Source organism: Polypterus senegalus, chromosome 12 (genome assembly GCF_016835505.1).
Source record: "Polypterus senegalus isolate Bchr_013 chromosome 12, ASM1683550v1, whole genome shotgun sequence".
NCBI classification, from domain to species: domain Eukaryota; kingdom Metazoa; phylum Chordata; class Cladistia; order Polypteriformes; family Polypteridae; genus Polypterus; species Polypterus senegalus.
Genome location: NC_053165.1, coordinates 39105869 through 39120000, shown reverse-complemented (window position 1 = coordinate 39120000; position 14132 = coordinate 39105869). Strand labels below are relative to the sequence as shown.

At 42.2% G+C, this 14132-nt stretch overlaps 1 protein-coding gene across 5 annotated transcripts in view; it reads right to left on the bottom strand.

Annotated features, from left to right (window-relative positions):
* Window positions 1–227: 227 nt before the first annotated feature.
* pparg (peroxisome proliferator-activated receptor gamma) overlaps window positions 228–14132 on the bottom strand; it is a 43989-nt gene continuing 30084 nt past the window's right edge. For 3 of the 5 annotated variants that reach the window (XM_039770885.1, XM_039770887.1, XM_039770886.1), the window contains exons 2-7: window positions 8020–8247; window positions 7690–7859; window positions 6658–6796; window positions 6250–6449; window positions 1276–1735; window positions 228–734 (exon numbers count right to left, since the gene is read on the bottom strand). In XM_039770885.1, coding sequence (XP_039626819.1) covers window positions 487–734; window positions 1276–1735; window positions 6250–6449; window positions 6658–6796; window positions 7690–7859; window positions 8020–8239 — 1437 coding nt within the window. In that variant the 5' untranslated portion in view covers window positions 8240–8247 and the 3' untranslated portion in view covers window positions 228–486. Of the gene's footprint in view, window positions 735–1275; window positions 1736–6249; window positions 6450–6657; window positions 6797–7689; window positions 7860–8019; window positions 8248–14132 lie in introns of those variants that run through there. The other 2 variants (XM_039770888.1, XM_039770889.1) reach the window with 2 other exon arrangements.

The window sequence follows — 14132 nt, the reverse complement described above, 5'->3', positions numbered from 1 at the left end:
ATACAAAGTAACATCAACAGTAATAATAATACATTATCTGCATAAATGCCCAGTGTTTAGTGGTTTATTTTAACTATATTGCACTCTGAATGTGTCCAGAAATAACATAACATAGCACTCGTAAACACGTCCAGTCCCATTCAGAGTCACAGGGGCTGAAGCCTAATCCAGCAGCACATGACGTCGATGGAGTTGTGAGAATAAATAAAGACACGGATGCAAAGTCATCAGGTGAGCTCATTTAATTTGCACATAAAATATGTATAAAAACCACAGGAAAGATAAATTATTTTGTGATTTGCGCCATTTCACGTTTTGTTCAAGTTCTAATTCAAGTGGGATGCATAGAGTAAAAGAAGGTTCTGCTCGAGTATAAAAAAAGTTGTTCAGCTTTCACAGTTTCCCACATGATAACAGTGCAATGTGTAAAAAAAGAAGCCAAGGCAGCTGAATTAGTGGGTTGGTGGGTGGTCTTGATGCGTTTGCCTAGTACAGGTCCTTCATGATCTCCTGGAGCAGTGGGTGAATGTTCATTTCCAGTTCAGTTTTCTTGAGCAGCTGCAGAAGCTGCACATGCTCAGTCACAATCTGCCGCAGGTCCGTCATTTTCTGCAGCAGTTTGGCGAAGAGGTGGGGTGCATCGGGGTGGTTCATCTTCAACTGCAGTTCCAGGGCTTGCAGCATGTTGTCTTGTAGGTCCTCAATGGGCTTCACATTTACAAGACCTGGGCGATCTGCCAAGAGCAGCAAGGAAAGTTGAGTGTTAGCAATGCTCGCTATGCCAATGACAGCCTCATGTCCCCAGACCCGGCTGATCTGCCAAGAACAGCCAAAGAGCTGTGAATTAGTAGGGTCCAGTATGTCAACACTCACAGCCCTACCCTTCCTTACATCGTGGTGTGCTAGGAACAGAGTGGACACATAAGTGGTTGGGATATTTCTCATGCCAATGCCACCCTCCTGCTTCACAAGACCTGGGTAATCTACCAAGACCAGCAGAGAGAGTTCTGAACTAGCAATGCCCACTTTATGAATTTCATTTCTCTGTACACATGCATCTGTTTCATCTGCTAGGAACAAGAGGGAATGTTCTGCATTAGTAGCACCCATTATGACAACTCATCTAAGGCACACCCATGCCATCTTTCACACAAAGCATGTAGATGACAGACACAATGAAGACACTTCTGATTTTCTCCTAGCCATACACCAGATGTACATTCCACTCCCAGTTAAAAAATACAGCATTTCAGTATGCTTGCTGCAGACCCTTACCTCCACTGAGAATAATCACAGCTATAAAGACAGCCAGGTCACTGTCATCCAGCTCCAAGGAGTTGAACTTGACAGAAAATTCAAACTTGGGCTCCATGAGCTCACAGAATGGCTTGCGTAGGCTTTTGAGGAACTCGCGAGTCATGAAACCCTGACCGTCAGAGATGAGGACCCCATCCTTATTCATCAGTGACGCCAACATGCTGAAAATGACTTCGTGCACGCCATACTTCAGCAGAGTCACCTGGTCATTGAGGTCCAAGCCGATGAAACCCGGAATGCTTTTGGCAAACTCTGTGATTTCTCTGACTGCCTCTACAGAACGAAACTGACAGCGCTGGAATAGTTGGATCTCCACTTCCTTGTTTTGTTCCTGCCCCTGACCTGGGACTGAATTTTGCTTGGAACTGACAAACTGTTGACCAGTCATCAGTGAGTTCATATCATAGATGACAAAAGGCTGAAAAAGAAGGGGAGAGTACAAGCATGAGTTGTGAGGACCGTTGCCAGCTTCATTATGATGCTAAATGAGCAGGCACAGGCACGTGTGGCATGACAAGACTTGGCAAAACATGCAGCCTACAAGGCCACTGTGCAGTTAAATTAATGTAAGATTCCCAAATCCAGATGCAGGTTGCAGAAGGCCAAGCCTATCTCTTTGTAGGGTCCATTAATACACCCACGCCCCATAGGTTAGAATTGAGAACTAAACTAATGCAGGTCTTTGGGGATGTAGGACAAAAAACTGAGAAAACCCCACACAGACATGGGAAGAACAAACAAACCCCATAAAGACGAGGCGTGAGATTTAGAATCAAAATGTTAGATTACATAGGATGTACATATGATGTGCAGTTAGATGTAACATCACATCAAATGTTTAAACCTGTTTAATGTATTTGAAGGGGCCCTTGGCAGCGGTAAGGCAGGAAACAGTGCCCTGCACCTAAATGTGCCTCCTCAAAGCCATGAAGTGTTCATTGGTTAGCTAGGGCAGAGGTGAGTGAAACAGTAATGAACATTTCCTTTGTCTATAGTACTCTTCATATTTTTATGTGGGCTACATCACTGAACAGAACACTAAACACGAAACCTATCAAGCAACACACAACTGAAATCACTCTCAAGCCAATATAACGTACAGCTAAGACAAAAGGCTACAGATTTACAGCCCAAAAGTTTAGTGGTGATAGAAATATGGAAAACCAAACTTAAGCATGGGACAAATTTTAGTGGAAGTTCAATCGTTGTGCAGCCACAGTAGTTGCATCATATATAAAGAATGACTGACGTAAGCCATGTTTCTTACAATGCTCTAACAATTCATGGATAACCCATTGTCAGGGGGATGTTTGTGACGTGGAAAATATCAGAGAAAATGCAATTCAGGATCAGATGATGCCCCTACTCAATGAAATGGGTTTGCTGCCTCATTTAAAGCACAGAGGTGGAAGAGACATTAATCATGGGTATCGGCGCACTGAGAGGACAGGGCCCCTCATCAAAATACCTTATCGCTATGTATTATTTTGTTTATCTTTGGAATTGTATGATGACTTGAGCTTGCGTATGTCGATTTCAGTAATGCAAAGGGTGTCTAAGACATTCTCAACACTATATATTTTTAACTGAGAAGTGGAAACCAAAAGGAAAGGAGTTATAGTTTCAAACTTGGTATTCGCGGTAGGATCACTGCTGTTGCATTTATTCACCCTTGTAGAAGAAGGATTGGGACATTCTCAAAACAAATATGAATGCAAGCAGTTCTGTATGAAGCAAATGCACTTCATGGTAAAAACAATCATTTTATTTATCCATCCATCATTCATACCTGCTTGATTCATTTCAAGGGCCTGGGCCAGAGTCGATCCTGGCAGCACTGGGTTCAAAGTAGGAGCCACCTGGACAGGTTGCCAGTTCATTAAATGGTTCACTCACAATCATTCAGACGGAGTGGTGTCTCTGAGGCCAGGGATCTGCCCTGGCAATCGGAAGGTTGCCGGTTCGAATCCCGTAAATGCCAAAAGGGACCCCGCTCTGTTGGGCCCTTGAGCAAGGCCCTTAACCTGCAATTGCTGAGCGCTTTGAGTAGTGAGAAAGGCGCTATATAAATGCAAAGATTTATTATTATTGTTATTCACACATTGTGTTCAAGTGACCTGAATTGCATGTCCTTGGGATGTGGGAGAAAAACATGTTAAGAGTGGACAAACTCCACACTGAGAGTGTCTGGAAAGTGAAGGTCACTCTGGAGCGGTGAACCAACGGTACCAGCAGCCATCCCAAAGTCAACTTAGCTGTGAGACATCTATGTAGTTGTGGTGCTTTGTGCTCAGAACTATGTTGTTTTGTACGTCAGTGGGTACATTATTTTAGCAATTAAATAGCTGTAAGAGTGTACAGCACCCTGGGCTTAAAATTGGCAGTGTGCTACATAAAAATTCATTGAATAGCTGTTATGAATAATGGTACATCAAATGGTTTAAAGTGAGTTGATATATTAAAGGAAAGACAAAAATACAAACCTAAACACCTACCAGACTAAGTCCTCTGAACTAACAGATGACAGAACTGCACCATTAGGTGTGGAAGTGACCCCTGCTAGAAGAGCCGCTGTTTTCTCTAATTTTATAGGTTTATAGAGTCACTGCTGTCACACATACAGAATACAGTGACGTTGTTAAATGCACTAAGAAGTGTTAACCAATATGCAGTAATATCTAATCTCGCTGAATCTACTTGCTAGGGACACAATAGGGTGAACTATCATTAGACTATATATTTAACCCTCAAGTGAATGAACATGAATTGGCATTTTATGTATTTGGATTTTGTTCTTGTATCCTAAAGACTAGAAGAATTTTAGGCTGACAGGTGACTGAATTAGCGTAGTAGGGATGAGTGTGGGCTGAGAGTACACTGTGCTGTGTACTGGGGTTAGCCCTGGTTAGCCAGGGTTCATTAATGCCTGGAATGGCTTTGTCTCCCTGCAGCACTGTAACTGGAATGTGCAAGAACTGACGGACAGACAGAAGGACAGAGTCCCGCTTAGTTGAAACTATTAATCTTCTCAATGTGAAAATAAGAGTTCTGACTATCCATTACCATGAACTGTAGTAACTGGGTCCAGAATATGAATGAAAGAACACATAAACATGTTTGACATCCAATACAATTCTCAAATGTCTGCAATAAAATAGTGTAATTGATTATATCAGAAGCAGCACTTAGAGGCTGGAGTGTGCTGTATAATTTAGATTTTATTTTTTGAGTAATCAAGAAGAGCTTTGTTGCTTTATAAGAACACATAAATGAGGATGGTGGTGCACAGCAGTTACAGGTTTGGTCCTTCAACCCTGAGGTTGTGGGTTTAAATCCTGCTGCTGACACTGTGACTGTGAGCGAGTCACTTCACCTGCCTGTGGTTTAAATCAAAAAACAAAGTAAATATAACGAAGTACATCTCAGATGTTGTAAGTTACCTTGGATAAAGGTGTCAAACAAGTATTAAACAACAGCAAGGGGATTTTTAGTAGAATATTTGAAATGGAATCTTAGGGACAAGCATTAGGTTTTGCCTAACAGATAGTTGAAATTTACTGTTACCAACATGATTTATGTGGGGTGAATAATTTGATGAACCTCATTAGTAAAAGACCTGTTCATTTTCTACTTGTTTAATTCACTGATACCAAAATGGTAGTAGGCTCTGTCTTTGAGAAATCAGATTAATTGATTTTAATTAACTTCTTCAAATAAAGCAAGGGTTGTTTTATATTATTTAATTAACTTAGATCAATAATCAGTGCAAACAAAACGGACGACTTTTCTTTACCATTTGATGGTAGTTGGACCTATCCCGGGTAAATCAGGTTAATGCATCCATTTATCGTTAACTAAAAATGTAAAGATTGTTTTTATTTTATTCTATTTTATGTTACTTTATTTTATTAGTCTGAATCAACAATATAAACAAAGTCAACAGGCTTTTAAGTACCAGTGAATGCTATCAGCACACGTAGACTTGCCATTTTGTTCCTTTCAATCTGCAGTCATGTTTTCAGTGTTCTTATTTTAAGAGAATGTGAAATATGGGTAAACCACTATGGGTAACCTGTTAACTATATTTATTTCTGGTTTAAGTGAAGTTCCTTTGTCTAAAACCTGTTTGGTAGTTTTTCGTAAGAAGATACAAAAAATGGTGGTTTCATTTCTAAATGCTAATCAATTTACAAGCGCTGATAGTGTTAGGTTGACTTTGCTTGTGGATTTACTGAAAAAGGCAAATCTTAACTTAGATTTTTAAAAACATTTTGGAAGTTAACACCAGGAGTAACAATGAGATGTGCCACATGATTGAATCAATACATTTGCATGTTATCAGAACTTAACAGGATCGAGGAGGACAAGCAATTTTGCCCAAACTAGGTTGTCAGTTGTTAACATCTGCAAAACATATTCAAGTGGATATTTAAAGATTGCTTTAGTACTACTATCTACCATTATACTTATTAACTTATATCATACATCTGTGTGAAGAAGAGCTGCCTAATGTTTGTGAAAATTCAGTCTTAGATGCTTCCTCCCGTGACCACCATCAAGCTAAGGAGCCCTCATTTTATAATTAATGTTAAAGAAATGAATATTCACTTCATGTTTATAGAAGCAAGTCCATTTCTGTGGGCCTTGTATCAGCATAACCTTTCAGCAAATGAAACCCAAAGGATTTTAGCAAACATGCAGGAAAACGTGATGCAGCAATATCTAAGGGGTGAACACAAGACAGAGCGCATTTTGTGGAGATGGTCTAAAGACTAGATGGAGTGTTAGAATGAACAGCAGAGTGGAGAAACAGTTTGGGGCAGGTTGAAGGAAAGACCGGATGTTGCATAACCAAACTGAAGAAGAGTTAGCAGAGTGCTGAAAGCAGTCATGTCATACTTGAGACTTGATGCACCACTAACGGTTACTCACGGCTTTCTCTCCAGTCTTTCCAGTCAGTATGGCTCTCGCCTTAGCTTTAGTTAGAGAGAAGGACTTGAGGTATGAGTCGTACAAGTGCTTGGCCAAAGCCCTGAGGTCTGCACACTCTGGATTCATCTGCTCAATGTCACTGGAGATCTCCGCTAACAGCTTCTCTTTCTCAGCTTGGGGCATTCGACCAAATCGAATAGCTGGTGAAGAGGAAGATACATGTCACTTCAGCACTGCCCAAACCACCAAGGTGGCTAATTCAAAGCTTCTTCCATAGGTACTTACTACACCCATTACAACAGATTTTCTGTGGTCAATTCCTGGACATTCACCCTTACAAGTTTTGACTAGACCTGGGTTGATGATGTACCTACAATCTTCAGTGCACTCAAACTTAAAATATCTTACCATTATGTGACATGCCGACCATAAGACATTTCTGGAACCTGCAGTACTGACACTTGTTGCGACTCTTCTTGTGAATGCGGCAGTGCAGATCACACCTGTCATAAACCAACTTCAAGCGGATTGTTCGGCGGAAGAAGCCCTGTGAGGAAAACAGCAGAAACCATCTGGGGTCTGTGAAACAGGCTATTTTTCAACAAACCAGAAAGAGACTCTGGAAATTGGAAAACACTGGCTGGTGACTGGGAGCTGAATTGAAAAGCTCCCCATGAGCCAATGTGAACTGTTCAGTGGAGTCTGCACAGATGGAGACCCCTGTACTGATACTGATATACTGGGTAACTGAATTGTGTGAAGACAAACGCAACAGAGAGAGACCTTCAAAATGAAGAGTGCTGGTTTCTTTTGTAGATATTCATGGTAAATAACCAATAATGCTATATATAAGTGAAATTGAATTTGATATTTTTTTTTCTAAGTCTCTGTTATTGGAAATGACCTGACAGGCAATGACTTCAATCCAGCGCTTGAAGCTGATCAAATTATTCTTGTCTATTGCATCAGCCCCCGAAGTCCGCTGCGCTACGAAACCGCACAAATACAGTAGGTGTCAGACTGGCAGCGTTGACTAGGCTACCAATCTGCCGACTGCCTGTTGGTCTGAGACCATTTCCTTCCTAAATTTTATACAGACAGAAAAGTCAGCAGCTCATTTTGACAGCCTCTTGAACAAATGACCTGCACTAGCAATCCCAGCACTCCCAGTCTCAGCCGCTACCAGTTGTCTCAGAAATTCAGAAAGATGGAGGATGTGGTTAGAGGTGACAGACAGCACATGAAGTTCACGGTGCTCATTCCGTTCATAGCGTAGGAAGTGCAGTTTACGGAAAGGAACACAACAAAAGGGTGCAAAATCACCCCTTGCAGAAATTTCATTAGAGACTTTTTTAACCCATGCAAAAGAATACCCTGATGATCTCTTAAGTTCAAGCTAAGCCAAAAATGACCCCTTTGGAGAGCAGCATAAATTCTCACCTTGCATCCTTCACAGGCATGGACACCATAATGGAAACCTGAGGCCTTGTCGCCACACACCCTGCACTCAATGGACAACGTGGAGCTGGTGGGATCATCGAGCAGCTTGGGGTAGAGAAATCCCTTCTCGGAGTATTGCGGTGGAGATGGGGGTTCAAGCTTTATTGTGTCTTTAGAGGAGAAAGAGAGACATGTAGGGCAAGTTAGCTTTTAAAGAGTGGTCTGTCACAGCCCCTCCCTCCCCACCTAAATTATAGGATGCCAGGAAGACATACGAGTCCTCGTACTGCCTTCCCCGCTGTCCCCTGGTTAGAAAATGGCTTCACACACTTTGGTAGTCCTGCACTTTGCAGTCATATTTGCAGTCCAGAGTTGTCAGTTCAATCCTCTGGGGGGGACTTCCATCATATGGTGGGCTGGAAATGCTGGCATAATCCACGGTTGTGTAGGGCTTGAAGTCAAATTGGTGGGAGTGCTCATCCAGTTCTGCCAAATCCATAGGATTAAGCCCAAAGCTCACAGGCCAAATTGGCATCTGCATGTCTACCATGGCTGCACCTGGAGAAGAAAATAAGAAAGCAGCAGTCAGCATGGTGGCATTCAAGTCTGTCTTGACTAACCAGCTGGAGCATGGCTCAGTGCTCACAAGATTTTATTTGATTTGCTACAGCATTGTGAGTAGAAGGCATGAACATATGGTATGAAGATGCAGATTGGGCACAAAGTGCACCTCTCAAACTCCAGATAATTTTGGAACCCTGACAGTGGCCACAGCCAAATGAAGCTTTCAAAACTAAACAGGCACCGGTACTACTCACATGCCATCAGATAATCTGAGGCTGCTGGCAAAGCCCATGGTCAAAGAGAGGTTCAGTATTAGAGTGGCAACAGCGCTTCTGCTGTTTCATCTAACAGTTTGTGGGCGCTGGCACTGCCTGATGACCTTGTGAAATTAATTACCAAAAAGTCAACAAGGCAAATGTTATTTTATGGCTATTAACCTGGAATACAAGAATTACATCTTAGCAATTTTTATATTGTATTTTTGTGAACTGTTCTGAGGAGACATGCAAGTCAAAATTTCATTATACTATGGTATGTACACATGACAAAAAACTTCTTGACACTAAATTGGAACCCATGCTGACCCAATGCAGGTTACAACAAAGCAGCAGTGTAGAGAAGAGTTTACTTCTTGCATGTGGCATGTGTCTTTGACTTAGGTGTCACTGGCAGATGCAAGTGTGGCTGAAGCACAATGCTCAAGATGGCCCTGGGCTTTCCAGACTGCCCCAGGTGATATCAGTAGCTAAGGGATGGCTGTATCATATGCAAGGCTCCGTCACATCCGATTTCAGACTCAAGAAGCGGTGATATGAAGATTGTGCAACTTTTTCTACTGTATATGAGATTACCTGAGAAGTCAGAATGAACCTTTGTGGGAGTGTCTCACAGGCTGTCCTACCAATGCAAAGGCCACAATCGAAGAGAATGGCACGCACCTAGGGCAGGAGGGTGCAGACTGGGCACAAAGTGCAGTGGTCAAAACATGAAGTATCTTAAGCTCACCACTCCTCGGGTATATTTAAGGAAATCTGCTGCTGGTATTATTTTTGGATTTGGCACTTTCTTGTTCAGGGTAGGTGGCAAGGGGCACAAATAGCACCAAAAGTGCCCTGGCTTGAGAGGAGCGCTGGCCCAATCACCTTTGACAGTTTTATTCGGAGATAAGGATCAAGTGGCGAGCAGCAACACTCTTATTATGTGTGCTGCCATTGTGTAACCAGGACCTTAAAAATAAGAGTGAGCCCCTCTCCACAGATGCGCCTGGGCTCCTCAAAGTGGCCAACCAGATAAGGTAGCTGTTAACCAGAGTGGGAACTGAAGCGTGTGTGATAACCACTTCACCAAATAAACCTCGCCTAAAGGAGTGTTGATGCATGTGCGTATGGTATTTGTGGATGAAGTGTAAACATAGGCATGTGTGTGAGGGAGCAAGCCTGGGCTGTATGCATAAATGAAAAGAAAAAGTGCAAGAGCAGAGGTGTGTGCATCAAGATTGAGAAATGTCTGAGTGAGACTGACAATGTGAGCGCAGTGTGCCAAGTGAAATGGAGGAGTACACAATGGGAGAGACAGCACAAGCACAAAGCAATAGTGAGCAGAGTTTCAGGCTGTGACAATTAAGACTAAGCAAATCCAGACTGAACATTATCTAGTGAAGAGTGTGTATGAGTACCCAAACTATGACTGGAGAAATAGTGTGACATGGTGAGAAAAGTATGATATTGGAATTTATTCAAATGTTAAGAATGTCAGTGAGGGTAGACAGGGAAAAAAAACATAATGTGACCGCGTATGCAAGTGAAAATCAGCAGCTGACAAGGGTGTATGACCATGCAAAGTGCGACATGAAGGACTGAAGAGGTGTGTGGAGACTGTGGAAGAGCATGTGGAGGGACTGTCAACTAAGGGACTATGGAGTGTTAAACGTAAGAGGCAGAGAATGAGAATGTGCAGTATGAGTCTGGAAAGTGTGATGGAGAATTAAAATAATGAGACTAGCGAGTGTAACTGGGAGTCTTGAATGGGAATGAGCGTGTACAGAATGAAACACAGGGAAGGAGTGACTGTATAGAATAAGAAGTATTACAACAAGTGTGACATGATTATGCAAGAGAAAATGAGAGAATGAAGAGTGTGTCTGAGGATGCATTTGTGAGACAGGGGAGTGCGACTGAGAACATAGTATGTGACACTGAGATGCGGGACAAAGTGTGAACTACTTTGTGAGTCTGTATACTTGGAGACTTTGGAATGGTATGAAACGTTAAGTGAGAGACAGAGTGCAGGAGAATTTGTAGATGGTAATTGTAATAATGAGAGTGACTGAGTGTGCAGAGTCAGAATATAGTATGAGTGTTTATTATGAGATCGAGGGTCTGAAATGTGTTATAAGAATAAAGTGTCTAAGACTAGAGGGTTTGGAGAGTGAAAGACTGAGGAATGAATGTAGCTGAACAAGTAAAGTGTGAATGATTGTGGCTGATTGAGAGACTGGAGGATTGAAATGAGTGTGCTAAATGAGGCAGGAATTAATCCAAATGAAACTGTCCAGGTGCAGAGTGTGAACGTGCACAATGGGGCTGGAGGTACTGAAGGTAAACATAAGAAACAGAGGAGGGTGATTAGTGTGACAGTGTTTCTCAATTTTCGATTCAGTTCCTTTACATTGGACATAACGTATATGTATGTAAGTGTGATGAGTGTGAAAAGTGTTACAGAAAGTGGTCAATATTAGAGTGTGCATGTGCATAGTTAGATATTCTAGACAGTTGCTAAGTACACTATATACAAAAGGAGACACTGAGGAGTCAGTGTGTAAAGTGAGAGAGAAAGTGTGCAAGTGTCCACTGTGACACTGTAGAGTGTGACCAAGACAAGAGCACGTAAACTGTAAGAAGGTGAGGCTGAATGTGCACAGGGTGAGAGACTAAGGAGTGACTGTGAGTGTGCAGATTAGAACTGGGTAAGGGACTGCGAGTGTTGAGATGAGTGTGCCAAGTGAGGCAGAAGTTGGTCCAAATTAGACTGTACAAGTGGATCTGCAACCTTTGTGACCTATCTGTTCGGTTCTTTCAAACTGTGCACACTGATGTGAACAAAGATATCAAGGAGTGTAAAAAGAGTGTTAGAGACTGGTTCAAGTTAGTGGGTACATATGCATAGTGAGACACCATGTGAGTTTAATTGAAATGGCTCCATGTAAACTGAGACAATGAGGAAGGTGAGTAAGAATGTCAGGCCGAGTGTGTGCAGGGTGAGAGACTGTGAGGAGTGTGACTGAAAGTGTGCAAGACACACAGTGCTCATTGTGCTACTTCCTGGACGTGTGCAGCTTTTCAAGGCCCCTAACAGCTTTGGAGGAGCGCCACCAGATTTCGGAGAGGAAGTGTTTACACGCTGAGCTCGTTACAGGGAGGAAGGAAAGCTTTTCAAAAATCACTTTTCTGGAAAGAGTCATTTCAGCTTATGACAATGCACATGTTTTTCATCTTGACCTACCTGAAGAAGCATCATTTAAGATTTTAAAGTGCAAAGGCTGAGAGGAATGCAAAGAGAGGTGAGTTAATCATGATGAGTCACACTTTTAAAGAGGTGATGTATAGGAAAAACTGCAAGGGAACTGCAGAAACTGCAGCTTATATAGTTCCATTCTTATCACTTGGCTGTCAAATGGACTTGCAGCATGTGCAAATGACAATGACAAGGACAGAAACAATAAACATTCATTATGAGGGGCCCAATGGAGACAAACTGAGTAATAGAAGAGATGGCCAGAAAAGTCAAAGAGATGGAGCAGTCAGGCCCACCAACTGCACACAAGGGGGAGCCACATATCATGCTATCAAACAATTATTCCAAAAGACATCAGATGACCACCTTTTGCTCCTCAGACCATGATATTCAAAAGATGACGTTTAAGGACAGTAAAACAAGTATATTACCTTTCATTTGTATAGCACAATTCTAGATGTAAGTTGGTTTGATAATGGATGGATGAATGGATGGCACATTTCCTTGAAAAAACGCCACATGCAATGCTTTTTACACGTAGAGTTCCAACCCCAGGCATGTCACACTGGTCAGGGCATAGTCTAAAGTGCTTTTTAATCTGAAGGTCACTTAGGGTGACATCCATCCCTACTTTTACTTCATAACATGAGGATGATACATCAAGCGCAGACTGGTTAAGGGTGACATTGCTTGTACCTGACATGCAGTTCCACTGTACAGCAGATAAATGAGAGTTCAATCAAGATGGGCTTAGACTAATACAAAAGAACCACAAGGTTTTATGAAAAGTTCCTCCTGCCATATTGAATGTCATGGGGTACTGAACAAACCTTTGGGTTGAAATGCCACTGGCTGAGCTGGAAAATCTGGGAAATTTAGTGAATTCTGAATTCTTGCTTGGGAAATGTCTCAAGTGAGGTAAGGAGTATAAGGGAGTAGTCAGTGTAAGATGCCCAACCACATCTACCTCTCCATGTGGTGGCTGGAGACACAGTCCATATGAATTGGACTTAGGGCACCCTGGAGTGAGACGATTGAGAAGAGTTCCCCCTGTAAAGGAGGAAGCCATACTAGGCACATCTTACTTGGAAGAGGGCTGCTTACAGACGTGTAAGACGGGCTTTGAAACTCACTGTGAGCAGGGAAAATGTGGACGCAGACACCTATGAAGATACACCGGTCAGAAAGGGGGAAACAGGACAGAAGCAGGCCAGGTTGTGAAATAAGCACACTGGAACAGCCTTGACTTCTAGGCCGTGTCCAGCTTGGAAAGGGGCTGATACTAAAGGATTTGTTCCCTGCCATTGGTTAACTACTGGCTTTTTTTCTGTTTTTTTTTTTTTGTCCTCGTGGTTATGTCACCTCAGTCAGCTAAATCAGAATAAACTTTTTGAAATAAAATACAAACAATTTGCTTGTTTGTATTTTATTTACAAGACTAAACATGGCAGCCAATAACAATAAGACATGAGGCTCTTGGGCCATGGGGTTGGCTACAACTCTGTGATTCAGAAATGGGAGACGTCCATCATCATCATCACCATTGTTGTCATCATCATCATCATCACTGTTTTGTCCAGGGTTACCTAGTTGCCCCCTAGATGTTTCTCCTCTCTGTCTTTGTGCTCCAGGACATCCATTCTTCCATTCTTCTTATACCCTGTGATACTACCTCTAACCCTGTCTTCTTTGACCTTCCCCAATGTTCTCATCCCCTCCACCTTGAACTTGGTGCACCTTATCAGCCAATCCTCTTCTGCCTTTTTACTTCAACTATACTTTAAATACAAGTGACAGAGAAAATGACCACCTGACAGCTACTGATTCAAAAAAGATCAAGATAGTGGACAGTAAACCAAGTGAAACGACAGAAATGAAGAACAAGTGGGATGGCAGGCAAAACAATAAAAAACTGAACCAAACCATATAGCGCCTTTCATTGTGACCACCCTACCCAGCAGCTCCCTCTATCAGAATGGTAATCCTTACCCTGTGTTTGAATACTGTTGAGAGAACTCGACTCAGCATTCTGCCTGATATTTCCACTGTCCTTCAGAGGCCAAGAAAGCGAGAAGAACAACAAATGTTAGAAGTCCTGCCAATTCACCTTTGCAGTGTGCTTCACCTACAGCTTCCATGCATTTCTATTTTAAATTGCTATTTTTTCCTCTTCTAACAATTATTTCAAGTCTCCATCCAGTTGCAAACTTCCTCTGGAGCCGATTAATTAAAAAATAAGTAAATTCCGAAGGACATTCTTAGGGAAAAATAGTGGGCAGCCCACTAAAAATAGCAGGAGCTGCTTGTGGACAATGAGAAAAGCTCAAGACCTTTGCTCTGGCTGGCGAGCAGCAGGACGCGGTGGT